The following is a 27896-nucleotide window of genomic DNA, read 5'->3' as shown; positions in this document are numbered from 1 at the left end:
CTAATATTTCAGTTCCTGTGGAGCTGAAGTTCTATCTCATTCCTTTATCTTGGACCGACAATATTTTTGCTGTCGTTGCAGGTAAAGAGTGACAATGGAGTCTGGAGTGTAGCTGCAGGCCAGGATTATTCCCTGTTTTTAGTGGATACAGAAGACTTCCAGCCTGGGTTATATTACAGTGGCCGGCAGGACCATACAGAAGGTGACAACCTTCCAGAGAATCCCAGTGGTACTAAGGCTCCAGTACTTCTCTCCTGTAGTAAGGTGAACAGGACCTGGGTCCTAAGGCCCACATTCTGTAACACACGAGAAATACTGTGTTTTTGTCATTTGTGCTTATGCCTGTGACTAAGTATCTTTGACTACTGTGTTACACTACTGTGCAAGCCCTTCCCATCCTCTCCTTCACTCCTTCTCTCCCTTCCCTGACTTACGTCCACAGTGCATATCAATGTCTAACACATTATGTAACTTACTTATTTGTCTATTGTCTGTCCTCCTTATCTGTAAGATTCATAAGAGTGGGGATTTTAGGATTTCTTATGTACTGCTGTATTCTCATAGTAAATACTTTGTTGAATTAACACCTTCATGTAGGAATATTAAAAAGTACGTTTTGCAGTGAAGTTTCTTGACTGCATTTGTGGATCTCTCAGAGGTAAATTAGAATAGAAATAGAGATGAATTTTTAACTGTAAGTGGGAAGTAAAAATCCCAGGGGCCTGACAGGCCACCACAGTGTCCTGTTTCCCATCACTTCCCTGTTTCTCTTAGCTTTCACTTTATGTACTACTGTTTATCCCTTTTTCATTTGTTGGTCTGAATTTCTTTGCTTTCCTACTTTCTAATTCTTTTTCATAAATCATTGGCCTGTTTCTGATGTGTTTCTCCCTCTCCCCCCACTAAGGTAACTCACATCCTCTAAGTTATGTGCCTTCAAGGAAATTAACCCTCAAAGCTAGTTCATTTTGGATTTCTTATTCTTATTGAATAATATATCCTATGGACTGTTTTTTATCCTTGGTGTTTTTCTGGCTAAATATGTGAGCTGTGAATGTACCCGGACAAGATCTTTCATGCTGAAGGCAACACTGGCTGAGATTTGGCTCTTAACCTATATATAGCCTGTTACTCCACACACACTAATTGACTGTTTGTAGTTGTTGGCCCTGGTTCCACATTCCCCATCCAGGATGCCACAGTCCAGATAAAGTATGAAATATCCTGATGAAAGGGATGAGGCTCTAATATGTTTCTTTAGTTACAATGGAATTTTAATAGTCTACTAGAGGCCCGGTCATGAAATTCATGCACGGGGGCGGGGGGGGGGGTGGGTCCAGCCTGCACCCTCTCCAATCTGGGACCCCTTGGGGGATGTCCGACTGCCGGTCTAGTTGGACATCCCTCTCACAATCCTGGACCGCTGGCTCCTAATCACTCGCCTGCCTGCCTGCCTGGTCGTCCCTCACTGCCCCCAACCCCTGCCGGCCTGATCACCCCTAACTGCCCCCCGCTGCCGGCCAGGTCGCCCCCCAGCTGCCCCCTCCCTGCCGGCCTGGTCGCTCCCAACTGCCCCCCCCCCCACCAGCCGGGTTACCCCCAACTAACCCTCTCTGCCGGCCTGGTTGCCCCTAACTGCCCCCCCCAGCCTAATTGCCCCCAACTGCCCCCTGCTAGCCTGGTTGCCCCCAACAACACCCCCCTCACCAGCCTGGTTGCCCCCAACTGCCCCCCCCTGCCGGCCTGGTCGCCCCACACATCCTGCTGTTCAGTCATTTGGTCTTCCCTCACTAACCCCCCTGCCGGCCTGGTCGCCCCATGCAGCCTGCTTGTTCAGTCATTTGGTTGTCCCTCACTAACCCCCTGCCAGCCTGATCGCCCCACGCAGCCTGCTTGTCCAGTTGTTTGATCATCCTTCGGGCCGGCCCTGGGCAGCTGGGCAGCCGCCATCTGAGGCTTGCCTGCGCCTTGGGCCGGCCCTGGGTGGCTGGGGGGCTGAGGGGACTGGGGGACTCCGGAGGCAGGCGCGAGGAGCAGCCGGACCCGTCTGGAGGCAAGCATGGTCATGCTGTGCGCCTGCCACCCTGGCCTGTCTGAGGAGACTGGGCACCGCCATATTTGAGGGCATGGCAATCAATTAGCATATTCCCTCCTTATTGGCTGTGGGTGTCACCATCTTTGTGAGGGTGTGACGGTCAATTAGCATACTCCCTCTTTATTAGATAGGATTGGGCCTGCAGCTTGGTTACCTAGTTTAATAGGCATATGTGAATAAAGGTATTGAATGTTTTTATTCAGTGGTGTCATGAATAAGTGAAAAAAGTACATTTTTAAATAAAATCCCTTTATGTTGTAAAGTACTTTTAAAAGGCAAGATAACTCCCAGACCTTTGTTATTTAGGTCTATAACACAGAATCCTCTTTGCTCTCATTTATCCTATTTTATGCAAAAAGGAGTCCTATCTACATCATTTGGATCTTTGTATATTCAGAGTGTGTGTTTGCAGTACTGAACACATATAATATGAAGTAAAAGGTTTTTTGGCAACAAATAAAAGTATAGTGTATATAGTTAGTTATAGGTACAGATATGCATATATAACTATGGTGTACTGGTAAACCATCTCTAAAATTAACATCAAAACAAAACCAAAAGCCCTGATCTGTAGTCTTTGCCAGTTTTGTTTATAATTTTATTATTGCCAATTTCAAGCTACCAGTGGTTTCATTATCAACTTTTAAAATTCCTGAATATTTGCCAGTTGGCTTCTCCCCAGCTGATATAAGCCAGCTGCAGTGTCCAAATTGCTGCTAGTAAATTATATCTTATCTTTAATCTTTTCTTGTCCCGTGTTTTAGCTTGGATATATAAGCAGAGTGACAGCTGGAAAAGACAGCTATCTAGCCTTGGTGGACAAGAACATTATGGGGTATATTGCCAGTCTCCATGAGTTGGCTGCTACGGAAAGAAGGTTTTATTCAAAACTAAGTGACATCAAATCTCAGATTCTCAGGCCTCTTCTCAGTTTAGGTAAGTAGAACACTTAACTCTTGTTTTACCTGTTCTTCCTATATTTGCATTATGGTTTACTGCTTGCTTTCCGTTCTCTTCTTTTTGTACACAGTCAGTCAACACCTTGCAAACCATTCCCACGTTTTCAGAGGCCCAGCTACCACTGCTCTATCCCACCACTTCCGGAGCTCCTTCCGCTGAGCTTTTGGAATATTCGTGGCAGAGAAGCAGAAATAGCTTTGGGACAGTTGATCCTAGGAGCTAGACTTCCAAACAACACTCTAGCCCCACCAGCCCTAAGATATATTATACACTGTCTTTGTTATAGTTCCTAGAATTATGTCAAGTAGAGATCCATTTGAAATTGTTGATAACTGTAAGAATGCTAGGGTCTTATCCCACATGAGCACGAATTGATGAAATCTGATTCTTTTTTTTTAAATATATTTTTTATTGATTTCAGAGAGGAGGGGAGAGAGAGAGAAACATCAATGATGAGAAAGAATCATTGAAAGGTTACCTTCTGCAGGCCCCATACTGGGGATTGAGCCCACAACCTGGGCATGTGCCCTGACTGGGAATCGAACAGTGACCTCCTGGTTCATAGGTCGATGTTCAACCACTGAGCCACGCTGGGCCTTTTTTCAAAATTTTTCTAGATTTGACCCTGCACTCAGAAAATGGAGAGGAAGTTTTCTTTCTCTTTCTGTCTCCTGTACTCCGTGAGCCCCTCTGAGGACTCAGAATTCAGGCCAATATTCTAGTACTAAATTCTACCTCATTAGTGCATCAGCTTTTCCACAGTGAAGCGACATTGGCTTGTATGGATCATTGCTCATTGTTTTCAGTGGGAAAACATCTACTTTTCAAACAACTAACTTAGTGTTTCCTTTGTATGTTAGAGACTCTGCATTAAAGGGGGGAAAAAAAGGTATTTTGCTTTTTTGAATGTAGTAGACTTCCCTGCTCTATAAATTCCTCTTCAGTGGGTGGACCCAATACCCTAGGGCTTTGGCAAGGGGAGGAAGCAGTCCAAGCTGTAGGCTTCCGGGATTGCTCTGACAGGAAAGAAAAGGCTGCCAGGTGGGGCCAGTTTCTGTGTTGGTCTCACCTGGTCTGCCCGTCAGCCTCACGGTCGGGGAGAAGTCCTAGAAACTGGGACCTCCGGATTGGGAAAGAGCAATAGGCTCCTGATGCGCTCTGTACAGTTTAGAGCAACCTGGGCAGTCTAGGGTTTGGATTGCCCTCTCTCTACTGAAGTGGTGGGCTTGTCCAAAGAATAAGTTGAGTAGAAGTACAAAAAGTTGAAAATGTTAACCAAGCTGTAACTATAGAAGTGAGTTGAATTCCTGGCTGTCCCTCACCAGTTGTGTGAAACTAGGTAATTCCCTTCTCTTAGCTTCAGATTACTTATCTTCAAAATGAGAGGACAGTTGGGTTAGCTCAATGGCTCTCACATTTGGTGAGCCTGCAGAATTACCTGCAAAAACGTTTCTTTTTAACATATCCATCCTGGGATCTTAACCCTGGCCTCCCGAGTCAGAATCTGTGGGGCCTCTGTGACGGTTTCTTTAGCAAGTTCCTCAATGACTGGATTCTGTGGGTTCTGAAGTTGCTTTCTTTACCTCTGTGATTATTGGGGTTCCACAATTGAGAATACTTTAAGAAAAGAGAAATTCATAATCCTAAGTGTAAGGAAGTATTCAGGAAATGAATCTTTAGGTTATGTTGTCATCATCATCATCATTTTGTTACAGAAAATTTGGGCACCGCAAGTACTGTCCAGCTGTTGCAAGAAGTGGCAAGCCGATTCAGTAAGCTGTGTTACCTAATTGGGCAGCATGGAGCCTCACTGAGCAGCTTCCTTCAAGGGGTCAAGGAAGCCAGGAGCCTGGTCATTCTGAAGCATGCCAGTCTCTTCTTGGATAGTTACACAGAGCAAGTATCCAGTCCCGTGTCATGTCCAACCTCTGCAGGGTTTTTCTGCTAAGAACAGCTCCTTAATCAGAGGAGACTAGATTAGGGAGAGTGATATAAGGTAATAGAAGTTGCAAAGCAGTATTTTAATCTTAAGACAACTATAGTTCTGCATTGCTAAAATGTTACTGTTTTTCTAAGGGGGAAAAACGCTTTAAAAATAATTCTCATATTTTCTTCTATATCCTAGCATAAAGTGTACTGTAACAAATATGAATATGTAAACATTCCCTTTAGAGAACAGACTTGTTTACTTAAGTAAATTATACTAAACTTTGAGGAAATAAGTAGCTAAACAAATTATTTCAAGACGGATTACTGATTGCAAATGTGGAGCTGTTCCCAGGGCTGCTTTCCCCTGTGGTGTAAACGGAGGGTTTAAAGACCAAGCTCCTTTAAAATAAAGATGCTCTTTAAGTAAAACCAAGAATAGTTATTTAAGGCTCTTTTCATGTTCCTCAAGTAAACTATCCCAAGTGTATTTGAAAATTTAAATATTTCTCACTTTTTCTTAATTTATAGTTTGACATTGTGATGTGAGACATAATTTAAGGGTTATTTTAATGTCTGTTAGCGTTTATTGTTCATCTGAAGTGTAGGTTTTCTCCTTTGACTGAGTAGCCACTGAGTGCCGGGCTCTGTACGCAGCTCCGAGACCACGGCAGCGCAGTGCAGGGCCAGGGAAGGGCACAGCGCAGGAGTCACGTGCTGTTGGTGTTCTGTTTGGGTTGTTCACACTACAAACAATGTTGGTTACTGACAGCTGTACAAGGAAAGATAGAAAGATATTTTAGGTCGTCCATAATCCTCCCATCCAGAAATAAGCATTGTTCATAATCTTAGTGTATTTCCTTTTGGACTTAGCATAAGTGTGCAAATGGATGTATGTGATTTTAATTCTCAGCAAAGTTTAATATACTTGAAGCTATTGTCTGAGTGGAAAAGACTCTGGTTGGAGTCTTTTAACTCATCATCTTTCAGACATGAAAATAACATAATTTGAAACCAATTTACTTTTTTGAGCTAAATTTTGTGTGAAGATTTCAGTTTTTAGTAGTATAATTTTTCTTTTTTGACTTACATTCAGTGCAATCTATTTCAGTTCTTTTTCTTCTCTGATACTTCAGAATTTATGCTTGAAATGCTTTTTATTTTGATACCGTGGGCTATTTTTTAACATAATTTATTCATACAGATGAAGCAAGTAAATTTTTAATTTACTTTTAAATATGTTTTTATTGATTTCAGAGAGAGGAAGGAATAGGGAGAGAGATAGAAACATCAGTCGGCTACCTCCTGCACGCCCCCTACAGGGGGGTCAAGCACTCAATCTGGGCACATGCCTTGACCGGGAATCAAACCATGACCTCCTGGTACATGGGATGATGCTCAACCAATTCATACTGGCTGGGCTATTTATGAATTTTAAAAATTATTTTTAATTGTGGTATAAAATATATGTAACATAAACTTTACCATTGTAACCATTTTTTAATATGCTCTTACTGATTTTTTAAAATTTATTTTATTATTTATCTGTTTGTTTTTCAACATCATTTTTTTTTAATCCTCACCCGAGGGTATTTTCCATTGACTTTTAGAGAGAGTGGAAGAGAGAGGGAAAGACAGAGAGAAATATCCATGTGAGAGAAACATCGATTGGTTGCCTCCTGCACTCACCCTGGAGCTTGCAACCGAGGTATGAGCCCTTGACCAGAATCGAACTCAGGACCCTTCAGTCTGCAGGCTGACGCTCTATCCATTGAGCCAAACCGGCTAGGGCTGATTTTTTTAATTATTTATTTATTTATTTATTTTTATTTATTATTTTTTAAAAATATATTTTATTGATTTTTTACAGAGAGGAAGAGAGAGGGATAGAGAGTCAGAAACATCGATGAGAGAGAAACATCAATCAGCTGCCTCTTGCACACCCCTTACCGGGGATGTGCCCGCAACCAAGGTATATGCCCTTGACCGGAATCGAACCTGGGACCCTTGAGTCCGCAGGCTGACGCTCTATCCACTGAGCCAAACCGGTTTCGGCCTAATTTTTTTATTTTTTAGAGAAAGGGAGAAAAAAGAGAGAGAGAGAGAGACCATCCACTGGCTGCCTCCTGCACGCCCCCTACCAGGGATCGAGTCTGCACCCAGGGCATGTGCCCTGACTAGGAATCAAATTAGTGACCTCTTGGTGCATGGAACCATGTTCAACCATGTTCAATCATACTTTCTCAGATTTGTTAAGTTACTAAATAAAATCTACCAGATACATTCTAGCATCTTCTACATAGCTTTAGGTGGGTGTTTTTTAAAATTTCTTAATTATTTTAGCTTCTTTACTAAGATGGCTTTTTTCCCTCCCCCTGATTTTGTGATTATCACATAACCTGCCCTTCTCTTCAGTCCTTTATACTTCATGAATGTTGACATCATAAAAATGCTGAAACTCATTGGAGAGATGCTGGATGCTTGTTCGAAAACTCTGAAGAACTAATATGCACTTGAACACTAATGTACATATGTTTTCTTTTTTGCTGAAGGTATTGTACATCTATTACACATTTCCTGGTTATGGGAGGATTCCAGCTGCTCGCTAAGCCTGCCATGTAAGCAGATACCTTCCAGTTGTTATTCATATCAAGTCAATATTTGAAATAATTTTCAAGTATTCATTTTAAAAGAGAGCACATGTTTTATAAATCAACACCATTACCTATAAACAAGATGTATTTTAAATTATCCCCAACAAAAACTCTGTACCCATTAAACAATAAGTTACCTTTTCTCCCTCCCCACGGCCCCTGATAACTTATATTCTATTTCCTGTCTACGAATTGCCTATTCTATAAGAAATCATACAGTATTTGTCCTTCTGTGTATGACTTATTTCCCGAAGCATAATGTTTTCAGAGTTCATCCATGTTGTATATACCACAATTTTATTCCATTGTATGGTTGAATAATATTCCATTGTGTATATACAACACATTTTGTTTATGCATTCATCTGTTGATGGACATTTGGGTTGTTTCTGTCTTTAATATATTTATTTTTTGAGTAACAAGTACAAACCTAGCCATGTAAGGGAAGAGCAGTATTGTCACTATTAGATCAACAACGCCCAAGAGAAGAGAAGCTACGCAGTTTCTGGTTCAGATCTCCTGAGAGCATACCAGGGCCCCTCTTGAGAAAGTCTATAGGCAAGGAAATAATTCCTGAAAATTAGTGGGGTTCACAAAGTTGGAACATTTCTGTCTAGTGCTGGGCTTTCAAAAGAAACATGGTCAGAGAGAGTATGTGTTTGCCATGTAATACGTCCTTCTCTCGGGAGGCCAAAGCAGAACACTTGTAAAGGCTTAAGCTAGTGTCCTCAGGACATCTCAGCAGCAGAAACAGTCACACAAGCCAAGTACAAATAAAACTCTGGGCCAGTTCCCAGGGCACTCTCTCTTAATTGCATTATAAAAGAATCCAGTTTGTGCCATTGAACTTTGGGGTTCCTGGAAGTTATTACACATTTTTCCATCTTTCCACAATAACATTTCATAGTTTCTGACTTAACATTTCTTTATTTCATAGTTCCCTGAGGGATTATAAAATGATTCATTCTTGCCTTATAGTCTTGTGTGGCATTGTCTTATTTGAGGCCTTGTAGCTTAGAATTGTAGCATAATGCTCATAAAGCACTCAGGCCTGGCACATAATTGCTCATTAAGTGGCAGATAATTATTATTCTGTCACATGAATTCTTGCTTTTTTATAAAAGCATTTGGACTAGTGAGCATAGTCTCAGTGGGCATTAAAGTTTACAGTAAAATGTTAATAATGAATTTATATATAAAATTGAGTATGAAAATTAAATGTTGGCTGAAGTTTGAAATGCTTTTGAAGATCTCAGCATTGAAATATTAACATATAAATTGCTTTATTATTTCCTGTTCATTATAGTACTGGTACCTACAGCTCTATTACTCTCCTGTAGTAAACTCTTATTAGGTGACCAATGCTTAATGAATAAAAAGGAAGAAATTAGAAGTATTTTAACATTTCATGCCAATTTTGGTGGAGTAAAGAGTTTTGTTTTTCTTCCAGTATTTCTGTTTATCACAACTGATTAGAGCATTTAGTCTTGCCACTTTTTGCTATGACTTTTGGCTTAGAAATTAATAGATAATGATGTTAGCTGGTCTTCAAGTATTCCCTGAAATTGTGGGTTGCACGAGTTATTTCCTAGAACATGAGGCACAAGACTGAGATTAATCATCTCTATTATGGAGTTACTATTGCTACCATTTGCTACTTTTCATATATTAAAAAATCCCATCTTGTAGGCAGGGAAACTCTTTTAATTATACCTGGCTTATTTTATTGTATTTATCGTCTACTATTCCATAGCACCTAGAGATGTGCATTCTGAGAAAGGTAGGATCTAGTGAAGTATTTTTATTCAGAATCATGCATGTTGTCATTACCAAAATGATTAACTTAATCTCTTTTTGTTCCACCTCCAGTGATTTCCTAAATAAAAACCAGGAGCTGTTGCAAGATTTATCAGAAGTGACTGATGAAAACACGCAGTTGATAGAAATACTGAATACTTTGTTTTTCTTGCCAACTAGACGACTTCATAATTATGCAGAAGTTTTGCTAAAGCTTGCTACTTGTTTTGAAGTGGTAAGCCCCATATATATTCTCTTTGGACACTTGGGAAGCCAAGGGTCATAGTTTGTTTGCTTCTTTGTTTGTTTGTTTGAATTATGCCACTCTACAACCTGGAATTCCACTAATTTAATATTTATATATGTTTAATTAACTTTATTTTTCTTCAGGGAAATGAAAGAAAAATGTATAGCTGTAGGTAAATCTAGTTTTCTTTGCGGTGGATTCAGTTTCCTCTCAGGATGTTATTGAGATGAATTATACTCGTGTTATGAAACTGTGTAAAGTTGAGAGCCAAGTATGAGTGCTAGTCATTCAATAGATGTCAAAGTTTACTGAGTGCACACTGAGTACAAGTTACACAGAGCTTTCAAACACTGGCTCTCTGTATAAACAACACACACCTGTAAGGCAGTGGAGTTGCCACCTGGCCTGGACTCATGGTAGATTCATACCAGGTATTTAGGTCACCAACGCCATATGCTATGAGAAATCACAGTGTTACAGGATTTCATCATATGTTAGCTGGGCTACTTTCTGTATAAAATTAGTTAGGTGGAATCCTAGAAAATTAGCACTGCTCTTAAGATGTGGGTGTATGATAAAGCTGGTCCTAAGACATTCGCCTTTGAAGTTGTACTGAAATGTGCAGTTTCATTTCATTTCCTGTGTGAAGGGCTCTAGAGAAACCATGATGACTTCAGGGTTCCTTATAGTTTAGAATCTTGTTAAACTCTGTCTCCTTATCTGGACAGATTTCAGTCTCCAGAGTGACCCAAGAACTGATATAGGCTTTCTACATTTGATCCTACTGGGGTCCTGTAGGTGATTTCTTTAGTTTAACCCAAACTGGCTTAGTTTTAGCAATGAAGATTTGAGCTACACAAACAACCCAATGAGATACAGATATTACCTCAATATATCCTCAATTAATTAAAAACCTTCCCTCCTAGAAAACTTGGAATTGTTAAAAGAATGATATTGTTCTATTTCCAGTCTCAAGGGTCCAAATTCTATGTAAAAAATACAGACTCCACAATCAGATACCTTTTTTGTTTCTTCTACCTGTTTCAGAGGAGAATATCCACAATTATTTAAAATGACTATTAAAATACTCCTTCCTTTCCCAACAATATATTTTTATAAAGATTTTCTTCATATATTTCGACCATAAAAGATTAAATGCAGTAGCAGCTATCATCTTTTAAGCCAGATGATAAAGAGATTTGAAAAAATGTAGAACAATGCCACTTTTCTCACCAAAAAAAAATTTTTTTGTTTTGGAAAATTTGTTATTTTTTATTTAAAATGTTATTGTATTGCCCAACCGGCATGGCTCAATTGTTGAGCATCGACCTACGAACCAGGAGGTCACAGTTCAATTCCCACTCAGGGCACAGGTGTGCAGGAGGCAGCTGATCAATCTGATGTTCCTATATCTCTCTCCCTCTCCCTTCCTCTCTGGAATAAATAAAAATATATTATAAAAATAAAATGTTATTGTATTTGAAGTAAATTAAAAATAGTTTTATTTCTCAACTGTATCTTCTAATATGGTAAATATCAACACATATAACCCACATAAGCAAAATGGAGGGAACGTGAGAACAAAACATTTGAAATTCCCAATCTATCCTGAGTTTTCTTTTTTAAAAAAATATATTTTATTGATCTTTTACAGAGAGGAAGGGAGAGGGAGAGAGAGTTAGAAACATAGATGAGAGAGAAACATCAATCAGCTGCCTCCTGCACACCCCCTACTGGGGATGTGCCCGCAACCAAGGTACATGCCCTTGACCAGAATCGAACCTGGAACCCTTGAGTCCCCAGGCCGATGCTCTATTCACTGAGCCAAAACCGGTTAGGGCTATCCTGAGTTTTCTGCTGCTCTACTCACTAATAATTACCAGGGTTTGTTTCTTTCCCCCTGGAGTTATTTCTCTATTTCTTATGTACCTGTATGTTACAGAATTTTCTGGAACCATTCTGCTTTTTGGTCAGCTCCATTTAGTATACCAGCAGGATTTCCTCCCTAAATTAAATACTAAGTATCTGAACCACACAGAAGCTACAGATTCTGGACAATTGTTTTATATTATTTTCCCCCTTTGATATATTGGCCTCTAGACATCTCCAGAATACCAGAAACTGCAGGATTCCAGTTCTTGTTATGAGTGTCTTGCTCTCCATCTCGGCAGGAAAAGGAAGGAAGCAGAATACACACTGGGCTTCTGGAAGACCTTCCCTGGGAAAATGACGGTAAGTAGGCCATGCCAACTGCATTACCTCAGCAAACAGCAGGCATATCCATAACAACTGCCACCGTTTTCTCCATTCCTCGCTCATTTGTGGTGAGAATGCTTTAATGAACCCCTTGCCACGGGTGGTCTAAGGACCACAGCCATGGATGTTGTAAACATCTCCTTTCCTCATTCCTAGGAATCCTCTCTGAACATGTGTCTCACTTTCTTTTCTTTGTTTCAATCTTTTTCATCTCCTTTGGTTGCTAATTTTATGGGATATTTGGATTGCATTTAAATTTAGGTTTAACATCAAGCTAAGCTAGGACGAACAGGTTTCCCTAAATGTATTTTTGTATATTTTTTATTTCCCCTTTGCATATTAAAATAATTTTGGTGATTTGATTTTGTATTTATTTTTAATTCCAGGATTCCTTAAGGAAGCCAGAGCGCCGACTGCTGTGTGAAAGCAGTAACCGAGCCTTATCTCTGCAGCATGCTGGGAGGTTCTCTGTGAACTGGTTCATTCTCTTTAATGATGCCCTGGTCCATGCCCAGGTAGGCTGGATTCCTCACCTTAAAAAAACACTGGAAGGAAAGTGAAGTATTCTACTTATTTAATTAACTAGGGGCCCAGTGCAGGAATTCTTGCACCTTGAAAGGAACTGTGGACCGAGAGGCTGCGTTAGGCACAGGGGCAGGTCTCAGCCCATCCTCTGTGACCGCACCCAGCCCCTCCCGCTGCGGCCCCCAGCCCCCTGTCTGCCGGCAGCCCCGCTCCTGCCATCACCACTCCCACGTGCTGATGGCGCTGGCACCCGTTGATAGTGTGGAATGATTGAGGCCAGCGCCAGCAGCAGGTGCAAGCAGGGCTGGCGCCATCGGTGGATGCAAGTGGCAGCTGCTGCCCCGATTGCCCCTCAGGAGTAGGGGGAGGTGGAAAAGCCCTCAGGGGTGATCAGGGTTGGCAGCCGCCGCTCGAACCCGCTGATGGCGCTGAGTGATCGGGACCAGCGCAGGGCACCGGCAGTAGGTGCAAGTTGCGGCTTCAGCACCGGCAGCAGGTGTGAGTGCCAGGTGGCCGGGCGCACAGAAGTAAAGAATTTTCAGTAACCACCAGAGGCTCACCCCGATGATGACAGCGACTGGTGCCTGCCTTGGTCTGGCGCCCCCGCTCACATGCTCCACCATCCCGCCAGGGCCAATGCCTGCCATGTTCTGCACACGCCCCCTGGTGGTCAGCACCATCATAGCGACCGATGGTTTGGTCTATTTGCATATTAGCCTTTTATTATATAGGCTTATACCATCAGTTTGTGTTAAAATCTGTTGTGAGCCGAAACCGGTTTGGCTCAGTGGATAGAGCGTTGGTCTGTGGACTGGAAGGTCCCAGGTTCGATTCCGGGCAAGGGCATGTACATTGGTTGTGGGCACATCCCCCGGTGGGGGGTGTGCAGGAGGCAGCTGGTCGATGTCTCTCTTTCATTGATGTTTCTAGCTCTCTATCCCTCTCCCTTCCTCTCTGTGAAAAATCAATAAAATATATTTTAAAAAAAATCTGTTGTGATTTTGCTGAAACTTGAATGACAGAGAATACTTAGCTTACATTTCTGGTATGGGCCAGATTTCAGGGAGCTTTTTTAGTTTACATCTTGAAAGTGAGTAACAGCCATGTGACAGGGTCCTTGCTATGTTATGGGGACTATTTGGCTGAGATAGTGACACCATATGGACTTAGCCATTTGAAACAGGTTATGCAGCGCAGAACATGGGCTTTCTCAGATGTGTCTCCATGTTTTTGTTTCAGTTCTCCACACACCATGTTTTCCCTTTGGCCACCATATGGGCAGAGCCACTTTCTGAAGAAGCAGGTGCTGTGTAAGTGTGCCCCCTACCCCCACCTCTACCCTAATCTCTCCTCTGTTACCCAGGTTGCTTCCTTAGATGTGAAAAAAGGCTTAGGAGGCCTCTCCATTCTGCATAATGAGGCTTCCCCTCCCAGCATGGAGGTAGTAAAGTGGCTGTTGTGACAGTCACGACAGATCATAAGTGGTGGAAGGGCTTCTCTGTTGCTCACATCCCCGTCATTCAACACAGAGCGAAGTAACGGTGTCCTTTCTCCCACCCTGGGAGGAAAACCAGCCCGTGGCTGCATTTACATGTAATTGACTTCTGCTCCTCTTGAAATAAACAAGTTGCTTTTCATGTGTGAGGATTGAATTGTAATGACAGGTTCTCATACCTACTGGTATTTATCCTTATGAATGTTTTAGGAATGGCTTAAAGATAACTACACCGGAGGAGCAGTTCACTCTCATTTCATCAACACCCCAGGAAAAGGTGAGTCCAGGATGCTATGTTCTTTCCGTCTTCGACTTCAATATTCCTGTCTCTTATGATAGTAAAGAAGAGATAAAAATTGTTCTTGTTTGGCTCATGATCTATGATTATGTGATAAATCTTCATTAAACTAAGACTATAGATTTTTTTAATGTGACTTAATTTTAAACATATAGCAGTGAATTCCAAGAGCCAGTCAGCATTACTCAGTAAGAAAAGCATTAGAAGGCATAAAAATTATTCACACCAAGAACAGCTAGCAGCACTTAACACAGTGCGTGATGAGTTATTGCCTTAAGCTTATTGACACTTTTTTTTTTTTTGCTCCTAGACTAAGTGGCTACGGGCTATAAGCCAAGCTGTGGATCAGGCTTTGAGAGGGGCATCTGATCATCCACCTTATGGAGGTGGCAGCAGCGTTCAGAGGCAGGAGCCGCCCATTTCACGCAGTGCTAAATACACTTTCTACAAGGATCCTCGCCTGAAGGATGCAACCTATGATGGACGCTGGTTTTCAGGGAAGCCTCATGGAAGGTGAAAATGTTTAACATTTATGCCTGGGGTGAGGATGGTAGTCTAATTACTGAGAAAGTAATGATTATCTGAGACATTACTTGATATGTATTATTCTTTGATTATGTATTTCAGAGGGGTTTTGAAGTGGCCAGATGGAAAGATGTATTCTGGCATGTTCAGGAATGGCTTGGAAGATGGGTAAGAAAATTGTGTAAAAGATGAGGGTAAATTCAACTTCAGTCACAAGTAATGTTATTTTGTGATCAGAGTCATTTTCAAAACAAGTAGTAGATTTCTGTTTTGCTTACCAGAAATACATACCATGTATTAAGGTCTATAATGCAGATGTGTGAACACGAAGCTAGGAATCTAGGATGCAGCCTTGATTTACCTAGAGCGAATCAATGACCTTGGCGGCGGGGTGGACTCAGATTACACAGCCAGCCTTGCATCTGTTAAAATGGGACTGTGTTTTCTATCCACTTCTCCATTGTGAAGACTGAGAACCTTGGGCAATGTTGATGGTGAGACTGTTGGAATAGTACTGCCCCCTGTATACAAAGGACATACAGAAGTTTTTCTTTTTGTAGTTTTAAATCATCTTAATTTCTGTGAGATGCTAAAGGGAAATCTTCTAAATTCTATATTATCCTATTGGTACTCAGTGGCATTACTTTTTTATAAGCTTGTCATGCTTTCTAATTCTTAAATATATTTACATGATGAATTAATGGCAATGAATTATTTTGTATTATAAAGAAGTCATTATTTTACTAAATATTATTATAGAGATTGGATAAGTGATTTTGTGTGTATTCGATAATATAAGTTTTTGTGATGTCTTTTAATTTCTTATTTGCTAGAACTTTAGGATGAGAAGAGACTTTAGATAACCTGATTTACCCCCCTTATTATACAAGTGAGGGAACTGGGTACCAGGACTTACCCAGGATGATGTGGCTACTAAGTAGCAGTGATAGACCTAGGACACAGGTTTTCTGTTTTGCCTTGGACCTGGGATAAAACATTTAATCTCTGCATAGTGGGGTTGATATCTCACTCCTTTGATATTTGCCCAGCAGCTTAGGTAATAGATACAGCGTAAACCAAGACTCCGTATACCCCTTTCCTCCTATTGGTAAATCTTCTCTCCTCGTTAAAATGTTTACAAGTGTCTACATGCAAAAGGTGACTATGTCATACATGTATTTTCTCTTTTTCATTCTCCTGGCAGGTATGGAGAATACAGAATCCCAAACAAAGCACTGAGCAAAGAAGACCATTATGTAGGCCATTGGAAAGAAGGAAAGATGTGTGGTCAGGGAGTCTATAGGTAATAACATTGGAAAGGTTGTAGGACTGGTGTTGCTTTTTCAAAGAATCATGTAAATTTAAATGTTTGTATAGCCAAAATTTTCAAGGAGTAAATTTTCTTTTGCTCTTATGTCTGAAACTGTGAAAATACTAGGTTTTTATTTAGTTCTTAACAAAACTGTACAAACTTTATAAACCCTAACTTTCTCATAGGCTCTCCTAAATGTCTTGCCTATAAACTTATGTTTATGATATGACTCTAATATGGACAAATCTATCATTCTTTCAGAGATCACACATTTCATTTTCCTATTGGAAATGAGATTTGATTGGTGAAAAATAATCATATAACTAAATCATTATAATTACCAGTAAGACATGAATATACTTTTAAGTTTCCTAACTTTGCAAAAATAAGCATCAAAGTTAAATGTGATGTGATGTTTATCCATCCCTTTTAACCACAGTTATGCCTCTGGTGAAGTGTTTGAAGGTTGTTTTCAAGATAACATGCGTCATGGTCATGGTCTCCTACGAAGTGGAAAATTGACTTCCTCTTCTCCCAGCATGTTCATTGGCCAATGGGTAATGGATAAGAAATCAGGATATGGTGTCTTTGATGATATCACAAGGTACAGTATTCTGCTTCTAATCTCAAAGTATTTCTCCAAAAACAGTGATGATTTTATAAAGGCTAAGTATCTTAATTTGACAGTGTTGAGAAAAATTTTAATAAGAAGACTTGTCAGACATCATTTTATTCATTTATTTGTGAACCAAACTATAGGTTACTTCTTTATATTGTCAGGATCATTCAGAATTAACATTGGTACCATTTTTCTTAAAGCTTCACACATAAAAAGTTTTTAGTGTCTCAAAGAGGCTACCAAATCATTAACTATTATGCAAAGAAAAACCTTGAAATTAGTAGATGAGAGGGGCAAAAAGTTAGAAGGGGACCTGTGGAAATCCATTTGCAGTCCTAGCATGGTATTTAAATACCTCTTGCTCAGGTCTTTCTCTCAGGTCAGATACAGGAAAGGGGTAGACCAGGCGTCCTCAAACTACAGCCCGTGGGCCACATTGGGTGTTTTTGCCTTTTTGTTTTTTTACTTCAAAATAAGATATCTGCAGTGTGCATAGGAATTTGTTCATAGTTTTTTTTAAACTATAGTCCGGCCCTCCAACGGTCTGAGGGACAGTGAACTGCCCCCCTGTTTAAAAAGTTTGAGGACCCCTGGGGTAGACAGTTGCTTTTTCAAAAATCATGTGAATTTAAATGTTTGTGTAGCCAAAATTTTCAGTGAGTAAATTTTCTTTGCTCTTATGTCTGAAACTGTGTAACACCTTTTTTTATGCCACAACCCAGATATCAAGCTTAGTTAAATTCATGTAAACCTTGGGGAGGTGCGGAGTTCTTTTGACCCCATATTTGACTTGGCCTGATTTGTCTTTGGACTTAATTATGTACTCTTTTCCCTTCATGTTGTTGTCATAATGTGAAATTTTTAAAAAATTTGCTGTTGCCCTGGCCAGTTGCTCAGTTGTTAGAGCATCGGCCTGTGACCATTAGGTTGCAGGTTCAATTCCCAGTCAAGGGCATAAGCCTGGGTTGTGGGTTTGATTCCCAACCCCAGTCAGGGGCCGTGTGAGAGGCAACTGATTAATGTGCCTCTCTCACATCGATGTTTCTCTCTCTCTTCTCCCCCGACCCCTTCTCTTCCACGCTCTAAAAAATATCAGTGGGAAAAATAGCCTTGAATGAAGATTAACAAAAAAAAAAAGTTTGCTGTTATTACTAAAATCCATTCTTATTTAACAGTAGTTTGTACTTATTTTGTCTTTTTAGTGGAGATTAGTAAGATTTCTCTTGTATGATAAACCTCATTTCTTTTTTCTCTTTTTTTGGTTACTAAACTTTTGGGTAATAAAAACTTCCTAGGTTTTGAGTTTGCCTATCACATTTTGAATAGTTATATATATATTTTAAAGTTATTGTGGATGTACATGGAGTAGAAGCAGATCTATGTCGGGTAGACTATAATATTTAATCCCTGAGAGAACATTGCTCTGAGGACGATGCCTTTTGCTGTCGCGTGGTCTCATGTTTGAGGCGATTGGATTAACCACTTGAACTAGAAAAATTGAACACATACCAACCTAGGATGATGCTTGGTATCTTTCATGTGATGATTGTTTTTTCCCCACCTCATCTTTATCATCATTGATTTTTCATTTCTTTTCTCTTTCTATGAAGGGGGGAAAAGTATATGGGAATGTGGCAAGATGATGTATGTCAAGGGAATGGTGTGGTAGTTACCCAGTTTGGATTATACTATGAAGGCAACTTTCACCTTAATAAAATGATGGTGAGTGGAACATTTACACAGTTACTGTTGATTTTTTAAAAAACTCCTATGTCATTAACTTTTAAAATTATTTATTAATGTTCTCCCTTCTTAGTACTATTTTTCTTGTCTTTAAAAGTATGTAAGGCTTTAGGGAATATGACTACATGTACTCCCAAGTTATCTGCATTTTATGTATTGTGATTTTTGTTTTGTTTCTTCACCTAGGGAAATGGGGTTTTGCTTTCTGAAGATGATACAATCTATGAGGGAGAATTTTCGGATGACTGGACTCTTAGTGGAAAGGTTGGAAACTAACTTTCTTCTGTCTCTCTCTAATACAATGCTACTCTTTTTCCTTGATTTTTTAAAAAGGCTAACTTCATAAAATTCACTTGTTTCAATGATTTTTAGTAAGAGTTGTACAACCATCACTGCAATCCAATTTTGGAGCATTATCGTCACCATCTCCTGCCCATCTGAAGTCAGCCCTCATTTCTAACCCAGTCCCAGAGAACTTCTAGTGGACTTGATTACTCTCTAAGTTTGCCTCTATATAAATGGAATCATACAGCTCGTGGTCTCTTCTGTGTGGGTTCTTATTAGCACAGTGTTTTTGAGGTCTTCCCTCAAACATTGATGTGAGAGAGGCACATTAATCAGTTGCCTCCCACACATACCCCGACTGGGGTTGGAGATCCAACCCGCAACCCAGGCATATGCAGTATTTCATTCCTTTTTATTGCTGAATAGTATTCCAAAAACACATTTTGTTTATCTCTTCCTTCACCAGTTAATGGGCATTCTATTATTTCCAATTTAGTGTATACATATGTTTTTCTTTCTCTTGGGTAGATACCTATGAGTGTAATTGCTGAGTTGTATGGAAAATTGATGATTAACATATTATGAAATTGTAAAATTGTTTTCCCAAGTGGCTACAGCATTTTGTATTCCCCCCATCATTGTATGAGGGTTCTAATTTCTCCATGTCTTTGCTAATATTTTTTAATTTCTGCTTTTTCTTCCCTTTTTTGCCATTCTAGTGGATATGAAGTGTTATCTGGTGATTTTAATTTGCATTTCCCTTAACACTAATGATGTTACATGTCATTAGAGCATATTTTCACATGTTATAAATTTGCCTCTGGGCACTGTTTTGGCAGCGCCCCATGCATTTGTACATATTGTGTGTTCTTTTCATTCAGCTCAAAATATTTTACCAATTTTTTTCTGTGAGTGTTGTTTTCTTTTTACAGGGTTTATTTTCACATGCTCTTTCTGCACATGCATGTACACACAATTAAAAAAAAAGAATTGGGGGTTGGTAAAGAATAAGTTAAAAATGGAAATGTTAACCACTTGGTGCTGTTTTTTCTCTTGATTTTTTAAATTGACAATACTTTTTCTAATTCCACATTTTCTCTAACTTTACCTAGGGAACACTAACTATGCCAAATGGAGATTACATTGAAGGTTATTTTAGTGGAGAATGGGGGTCTGGCATAAAAATCACTGGAACCTACTTTAAGCCTAGTCTGTATGAGAGTGATAAAGACAAACCCAAAGTTTTGTGAGTAATTAATGTTAATTTTGGATTAATTATTGAATGTTTTGAGTTGTCTTGCTTTTATCAAAGCTGGTTAATATTTTAAGGGCAGAACAAGTTTTTGAAGGTTTCTTTTTCTTTCTTTCTTATTTATTTATTTTTTTAAACAAAATATAACCTCCTTTAATTGTCAGCTGACACTACTGTGGATAGCTAAATCTAAAGTCTTGGTTTAGATTAAAGCCTTAGAGCACAGATGTTTAAAATAAAAGTTCTGTATGTGGGAATAATACTACTATTAATGGTGCAGGTATCCAAGTTGATTAAAAAAGAGCATTCTTAAATGGAACCCTTACACAATTTGATTTGAAAAATAAAGATCAGGCATGTGTACATATAACAAGTGCAATAGTATACTCTGCACTTATGGAAAAGAAAGTTAAAATCTACGTCTCTAAGTTATATTATGTTCTCCCAACAAGTTTTTGGCATATGTATATTTTCCTTTATTGATTCCAGCTTTAGCTTTGGTTTTTTGGTAGCATCTCAGATTCTTTGTTCTGATGGGAGCTTGATATATTTTTTATACTGTGTTTATTCTTAGAGTATTATTAGAACCCAGTATTCAACGCATTTCACAATTCCTATCATGAGTTGAGCAAAGCACAGAAAGTCCTTGTTTTAACAGGAATCAACTTTACAAAATCAACTCTGTGTAAATGGAGAAAGCAAAGGAATCCATTCTGTGGGCTTTGTACTTAAAAATTCATAGACGTTAGTGTATGAATAGTAGTTAAAAACCATCCTTTCGTAATTTTTATTCAGTGTTTTTAAAATTGAACCACCATCAAATCCAGGCAGTTTTGTCACAGAAGCACTCCCAGTTGTTTATTAGTTTCTTTTTAGGATTTTTGCACAAAAAAGGTGATTAATAAAAGCGTGGTATGACTTTTTATAGCAGGAAACTAGGAAATCTGGCCGTGCCGGCTGATGAGAAATGGAAAGCAGTGTTTGATGAATGTTGGCGTCAGCTGGGCTGTGAAAGTCCAGGCCAAGGGGAAGTTTGGAAAGCATGGGACAACATTGCTGTGGCCCTGACTGCCAACCGGCGCCAACACAGAGACAGGTGGGTGAATGCCGCCCAGCACAGAGCAGAGCATGGGAGGAAGATGAAAGTTAAAAACCAATGAGTAGTCAAGGCTTGCCACACTTAACATAAAAATATAATTTAATTTAAAAGTCAATGGTGTACTTTTGTTTCTGGGTAAGAGTGATAACCCCCAACCCCTTCTCATCTACTGAACTCAGCTATAAACCCACACCGAATATATGGATAGCTGTTTGAATACTGAAAAGTAAATGTCAGCTAGTGTACTGGGGAAGAACATCTGAATTCAAAGGGCCGTTGAACCAGTCATGAGTTAACTAGGTTTTTAAACTGAAATATCCCTCAGCCTGAACGCAGTGTAACCTGGAACCTGGAAGCAGGTACTATGTTACTGTAGATGGACAGAGATCCAGAAAAAACCCTCTGCTTTGGCTCAAGATGCGAAAAAGACTCCTAAAGCTCAGATAGAGTGGGGGAGATACACTGGGCTTTCTTTCTCTCCTCTATTTTCTCGTGCTCTAGCCTCCACTACTTCCGTGGCAGGGGCAATGCCAGCTGCTTGAGAAGCCATGACGGGAAGCTTGCAAGAGCTAAAAATCTTGAGGAAATTCTTTTAAAAAAAAATATATATATACATTTTTTATAGATTTCAGCGAGGAAGGGAGAGGGAGAGAGAGATAGAAACATCAATGATGAGAGAGAATAATTAATCAGCTGCCTCCTGCATGTCCCACACTAAGGATTGAGCCCAGACCTGGAATCGAACCATGACCTCTTGGTTCATAGGTTGACACTCAACCACTGAGCCACACCAGCCGGGTTGTTTTTCTACTTTTTCTTATCCTTTTCTCCTGCTTTCCTTTTCCCCATCTGCCCTTTTTCATATCCTTATTTTTTAACTTAGTAACTTCCACAAGCATTGCTGAGCATTTAAGTTTGGGTCTTCTTTTCTGTATTTGGGATAAATGGGAATTGATTATAGTGTTTCATTCATAAAGTTCATGATTTTTACCCTCTACTTCATCAGTGGAAAAAATAGAAACTCCCAGAATTGACTAAAACTGGGCTTGCCCTTGTGTGTGCTGCAGATGGTCAGCCTTCACTGACAGCCTGTTACTGTAGACATCGATACTTTAGGCCTCCAGTTAACCCTAATGAACTGTTGTTGAATGTTCCCAAGGAGTGAGAATGAATGAACTTTTATATAAAACCATATCTTATTTGTATCTCTAACATAGTGTAAAAATAATGATTGTGTATTGTTTCTAATTTCTGATTGGTTATAATCTAATGATAGAGCGCCATTTCTGCCGATTATAAGTAGTGTGTTTTGTCTTAGCCTCTTCGTCCAAAGCTTCCCTTTACCCATTAATGTGCTTACCTCACCACCTGCTGTAGCATCCTCATCTCCTTACTCTTGAGCTCATTTTTATTTATTCCTTTGCCCTCTGATTTGATTTCTTTTTTCCTTCGCCATTCCTTCCCCTTTTATTCCAATTTTCTCTCATTACTGACAAATCTATCACCAGTTTTCTCTTCAGGCTGACATAGTATCTTCCAACACCATGGTTTATAGTGGAGTAAAATCTTCTTTAATTTATTGTTGTTATGAAGTAACCTTAAATGCTGTTTTGAATGACTGTTACATAAACTTAATAGCAGGTCAGTTGCCATACATGTGCTCATTTGGGGCAAACGCTGTTCTAGATCCTTCATTTTATCCTTTCGTTGTCAACTGTGTTGTATGTGCACATTACAATCATCTTGCTTTCTTGATGTGAAATTCATAAGAGGCTTTCTTTTCCCTTTTATAGTCCAGAGATACTAAGTCGTTCACAGACTCAGACACTAGAGAGTTTGGAATTCATTCCTCAGCATGTTGGTGCCTTCTCAGTGGAGAAATATGATGACATCAAGAAATATTTAATAAAGGTAAAACTAGAGTCAAAATTACTCTGGGCTTGTGGATTAATGATGCAAAACCACAACATATCATCCAAGTCTACTCACTGCTCATTTTTGTCATATTCCTGGTTTTGCTTCTATGTATTTCTTTTGTTAATTCTCTCCCTGCTCAGGCCTGTGACACTCCTCTGCACCCCCTGGGCAGGCTCGTGGAGACCCTGGTTGCTGTGTATAGAATGACATACGTGGGTGTGGGAGCCAACCGCCGGTTACTGCAGGAGGCTGTGAAGGAGATTAAGTCCTACCTTAAGCGGATTTTCCAACTGGTGAGGTAAGAGATCTTTCCATGAAAAGGTGGCAAGTTGTGGAATACTAGTTTCTACTAATGTTTGGGTATCTTTGCTCTGAATCTAGAGATTATAACTTGGTGAAGAAACATTAATGTTTTTCTTTATCATAGAAACTATTCATCAAGAAAATGGTTTTGTGCCAGAGATCCTTAAATAGATTGAATCATGAAAGTACATTTTTATTTTATGTTTATGATATAAATATAAAAAAAGAAGAACCTTAGCCATTGTGAATTAATTTCCTTTTTGTCTTTCTTACTCATTAAGTATAATAGAAGGCTAAAATAGTGTTATTTAACTGTAATTTTGGTATGAAATAGAGTAGTCTTATTTGGATTTCATCTCTAGGTACCATCACAGAGAGGATAAAGTCTAACGTGAAGTTTTGTCCCTGAGTATTTATGTCCTGCTCCTTGACAACAGTATCATCTTTGTTCATTTACTCAACATTTATTGAGTGCATCTCTGTGTTAGCCACCATTCTAGCTCCTGGGGGAATTTATCAGAATAAAACAACACACACAAAACTTTTTGAAATCTGTATTGTCCTGGAGCTTACATTGTAGTGGGAACAGAGTAGACAAAATATACAATATGAATACGATAGGGAAAGAGGATGGGGCTGGGGTAAGATGCTGCTGTTTAACAGAAGGTCAAGGAGGCCTGACTAATAAGGTAATATCTGAACAGAGCCTCTGAAGGATGTTAGAAAGCGGGCAAGTAAGCGTTTTTTGAAAGTTTTAAAGCAGTAAGCAAATCTGGAACTAGTGAAATTCAAGATCATTTACTGGGTGTAAGCCAACAAAATATTATGTTGAAATAATTATGCAAAAGTTTATCATTTTGTCCCAGAAAACTTTCTTAAATATATGTGAAAATATTTCAGCTTTTAGGGGCATTGTGATCTAAAAGACCACTGGGTTGTGAGTATTTTCGCTCTGGCATTAGCAAGGGTATAATGAAGATAAGTTTCCTGACCTTCGTTAGCTTTACCAACTATAAAATTAGGGGGGTAAGTCTACAAAAATAGAGAAGATTGCAGACTGTCTTTAAACAGCAAGGGTCAGAGTTAAAGTCTGTAAAAATAAGAGGACAATAAACTTGTCCGTGGTAAAACCTACCATTTGAGATTGGAGATAAAATGTAGGGCAAATTCAGAGCCTAGAAGAAAATCCTCAACAATATGGCAGTTTAATCACATGAAGATTTTTTTCAGCAACTGGGATTTTTATATAAACACTGAAAAATTTTACTTGAAACCTATATAATTTTATTAACCATTGCCACCCCAATAAATTCAATGAAAAAGTTTTTAAAATTTTACAATAATTGGGTTTTAATTTTTTTCTTAACAGACATTTAGTTTCTACTGATACTTATTTATACTCTGAGAATAATGGTCTCTGCTCGAAGAGTTTATACAGATTGACCTCAGATGGGATTTTCCAGTAAAAGAAACATAAAGATCAGAATTCTTCATTCTTAAATAACTAGATAGAAAAAAGCCATAGCACATGAAGATTTTTAGTGGTATTATTCATTAGCAGCACTCTTAATTTTATTCTGTGAGAAGCATCAGTTAAGAAACTCAGACAACTAAAATATCTAGTTGATATAAAGTTTGATTTCATAGGTCCCTAAATAGATTAAATAATGGGAATGTGTTTTTACTCTTTCAGCCTCTCTGGAGGTGTAATTCCATAATTACATGTTTTATTACTCCTTAGGTTTTTATTTCCCGAACTTCCTGAAGAGGGCAGCACAATTCCTCTCTCCACTCCTCTGCCCACAGAAAGGAAATCCTTCTGCACTGGGAAGTCAGATTCCAGATCCGAATCCCCAGAGCCGGGGTAATGGAGGTGGTGGAGATGGTGAAGAAAGGGGGTGGCGGCCAAATGACCCCAGAAAAGCTGTTTTCTCTCGATCTCAGCTTCCTTATTTCTAAAGGGATGTGGTTGGACAGGTGATCTCTGAGGTTCATTTAGCTCTCAAGTTCATGCAAGTGCAGCCGCAAATGACTGGGCACCAAGGCTGCTGAGGAAAGCCGCCTCATGCTGATCTAGAATAACCACCGAGAAATCATCTCACAATGGAAACCAAGTGGGTTTCCCGTTAGGTTTTGAGTTATGAAAAGAGTTCACAGTTGGTCCAAGACAAACTCGGGGGCTAAGCTCCTCATGTGAACTCCATATGTAAAAGTAGAGTAATATTGTAACTTCTTTACTCAAAATCTCCCACCTCTGCTTTCAACTTTGATTCTGCACTGAGTTTTAGTATGAGTGACTCTCCCTCTCGCTCCACTGTTTGTAGTTACGTGGTGACCAGTTCTGGGCTGCTGCTTCCCGTGCTCCTGCCTCGGCTCTACCCACCTCTGTTCATGCTCTATGCCCTGGAGAACGACCGTGAGGAGGACGTTTACTGGGAGTGTGTCCTGCGGCTAAACAAGCAGCCAGACATTGCCCTGCTGGGCTTCCTTGGGGTGCAGAGGTACGTACAGCAGTTATGAGTGGAATCAGGTGGTTTTAATGTAAAATGTAAATAGCATTATCAGGAATTGAGTACTTTGATATCTAATTATGTATACAATTTGCAGTTTATTCACTTATTTGCATATCTGTCTTATTTCACAAAATAGTGATATTTAACAATCTTTATTTTTGAAGATGAGTATGGACCCAATTATTCTTTAGAAAGTATTTTTTATTTGTGTGTGTTCATGCTATATATATGTAATCAAATTATATACATATAATTTGAGTTATTGTACCTGATACTTTGCAGTTTTTAAAGCAAAATATATATAGATTCATATTTTCAAAGAAAGCTAATTGTATTCAGTCTTGGGCATGCTCCCTTCCCTTCTTGTTCCTCCTTCCCCATACATACTTTCTAATTTAAAAGTTTTAGAAGTGCTCTTTTTTTGAAAGGCATTGTTTCTTGTTATTCTAGGAGAATACTAAGTGATTATGCTTTCTTGTGCTGTAATAAGGCTGATCACCCCAATGCCCAATAATTATATATTTGTGCTATCAAAAAAGGGAATAAACCTGAATTGGAAAGTAAATCTTTTTAGTGGGGAATAATTTAATAGTAAAGATGAGATCAATAAAACTGAGTGAAGGAAAGATTTTGGCCATTATTAGGTCATATTCGTAATGTATAGGGATTTTGGAGTATAGAATAACAGATCCATAAAGGACATGATAGACCTTAAATTACTTCTGGAATGTTTATTAAAACTTGACCTGTCTGTGGTGCAGGTATTTTAAATGGGGACAGGAAAGCCGTATAGCCATCACCTGTTTTTATGGGGGTTAATTTACCATAAGTAACAACTTGCATTGACAAAGTATGGATTCCATTGCAGGAAATTTTGGCCAGTGACCTTGTCAATCCTTGGAGAGACTAAAAAGGTATAGTAGATTTTAGTTTCCTTAGCAACTGTGCTTTTCTTTGGAAGGGGGGATTTGAGATACTAGAAATTTCCATCTTACTTCGGTAGAATAGTACCCAAGCATGAGTTACTCACCAAAGACCCACACTCTGCTATCGGTATTGTTTTATTATTACAGGAAAAGATAGCTTTTCTCATTGAGCTTCATAAATACTCTTTTTGCAGGTTTTGCCAACCACAAAAGATGCTTGTTTTGCCTCAGCTGTAGAATGTCTACAGCAGATCAGGTAATCTCTTATTTGTTGGAAAAAACACATATATCAAAGTAGTGGTAAGTCTATTAAGATATTAATGAGATCTTATTTTTACTTAAGCTCTAAGCGTTCCTCCCCTACTAGATGTTGTCAAACTCATCTGGAGCCTGGAGATAGGAAAGGCTCTTTTGAGACATTGTGTGTTACCTTTCAGGCTACAAAGCCCTTGTATTGTCAAAAGTGGAGCGCCTACCCAGAAACTTACTATATAATCACATCTTTAGCCAAATGGAAATTAACTAAACTTCCTCAGAGAAGAGCATACAATGGGAAAATAAGATCCACTTGGTGAAAGGAGATGACATGTGACTTAGTGAATTCCTCCAGGTGAATCGTAGATAGTTGGAAGCTTCTTTTCCCAGAGAACCATCGGGTTACAGAGGTCACCCCTTCCAGCGGCTCATTATGCCTGGTGTACCCCAGGAGGGAATACTCTCAAAAAAGCAATAACAAATGGCTATTAAGAAAATTACTAGGGATCTTTTTGTCTTTTTCCCCCGCAACAGCACAACATTTACCCCATCAGACAAACTGAAGGTCATCCAGCAGACTTTCGAGGAGATCTCTCAGGGCGTCCTGGCGTCTCTGCAGGAGGACTTCTTGTGGTCCATGGACGACCTGTTTCCTGTTTTCTTATATGTGGTGCTACGGGCCAGGTGACCAGTCTTTCTGACTTTAATGTTAGTGACCACTTATTTTAACATGTGTGCCTTTTGCTTTTTCTGAACTGATGACAGGAATATGCTCCCCCCGACTAAAAAAATTCTATTTCTATTAAACCATTCCACTATGTCAATACCTCGTTGTTGAGCTTTCTTTCTTCCCCCCTCAAATAGGTTCAGGAGGAAGATGTACACATAAATGAT

At 39.3% G+C, this 27896-nt stretch overlaps 1 protein-coding gene across 6 annotated transcripts in view; it reads left to right on the top strand.

Annotated features, from left to right (window-relative positions):
• ALS2 (alsin Rho guanine nucleotide exchange factor ALS2) overlaps nucleotides 1-27896 on the top strand; it is a 56694-nt gene that overhangs the window by 24555 nt on the left and 4243 nt on the right. For 2 of the 6 annotated variants that reach the window (XM_079782989.1, XM_079782990.1), the window contains exons 9-32: nucleotides 82-264; nucleotides 2860-3031; nucleotides 4771-4951; nucleotides 7534-7599; nucleotides 9505-9667; nucleotides 11780-11911; nucleotides 12322-12450; nucleotides 13700-13770; nucleotides 14166-14232; nucleotides 14564-14766; nucleotides 14881-14946; nucleotides 15983-16081; nucleotides 16530-16694; nucleotides 18320-18431; nucleotides 18639-18716; nucleotides 19850-19983; nucleotides 20918-21085; nucleotides 22882-22999; nucleotides 23146-23303; nucleotides 25050-25172; nucleotides 25633-25809; nucleotides 26690-26735; nucleotides 26942-27003; nucleotides 27537-27686. In XM_079782989.1, coding sequence (XP_079639115.1) covers nucleotides 82-264; nucleotides 2860-3031; nucleotides 4771-4951; nucleotides 7534-7599; nucleotides 9505-9667; nucleotides 11780-11911; nucleotides 12322-12450; nucleotides 13700-13770; nucleotides 14166-14232; nucleotides 14564-14766; nucleotides 14881-14946; nucleotides 15983-16081; nucleotides 16530-16694; nucleotides 18320-18431; nucleotides 18639-18716; nucleotides 19850-19983; nucleotides 20918-21085; nucleotides 22882-22999; nucleotides 23146-23303; nucleotides 25050-25172; nucleotides 25633-25809; nucleotides 26690-26735; nucleotides 26942-27003; nucleotides 27537-27686 — 3023 coding nt within the window. Of the gene's footprint in view, nucleotides 1-81; nucleotides 265-2859; nucleotides 3032-4770; nucleotides 5052-7533; nucleotides 7600-9504; nucleotides 9668-11779; nucleotides 11912-12321; nucleotides 12451-13699; nucleotides 13771-14165; nucleotides 14233-14563; nucleotides 14767-14880; nucleotides 14947-15982; nucleotides 16082-16529; nucleotides 16695-18319; nucleotides 18432-18638; nucleotides 18717-19849; nucleotides 19984-20917; nucleotides 21086-22881; nucleotides 23000-23145; nucleotides 23304-25049; nucleotides 25173-25632; nucleotides 25810-26689; nucleotides 26736-26941; nucleotides 27004-27536; nucleotides 27687-27896 lie in introns of those variants that run through there. The other 4 variants (XM_079782991.1, XR_013814119.1, XR_013814120.1 and 1 more) reach the window with 4 other exon arrangements.

The sequence above is a fragment of the Cnephaeus nilssonii genome (genome assembly GCF_951640355.1).
Source record: "Cnephaeus nilssonii genome assembly, chromosome: 10".
NCBI lineage: Eukaryota > Metazoa > Chordata > Mammalia > Chiroptera > Vespertilionidae > Cnephaeus > Cnephaeus nilssonii.
Note: the sequence above shows the minus strand (reverse complement) of the source record. Positions and strands in the feature narration are given on the sequence as shown.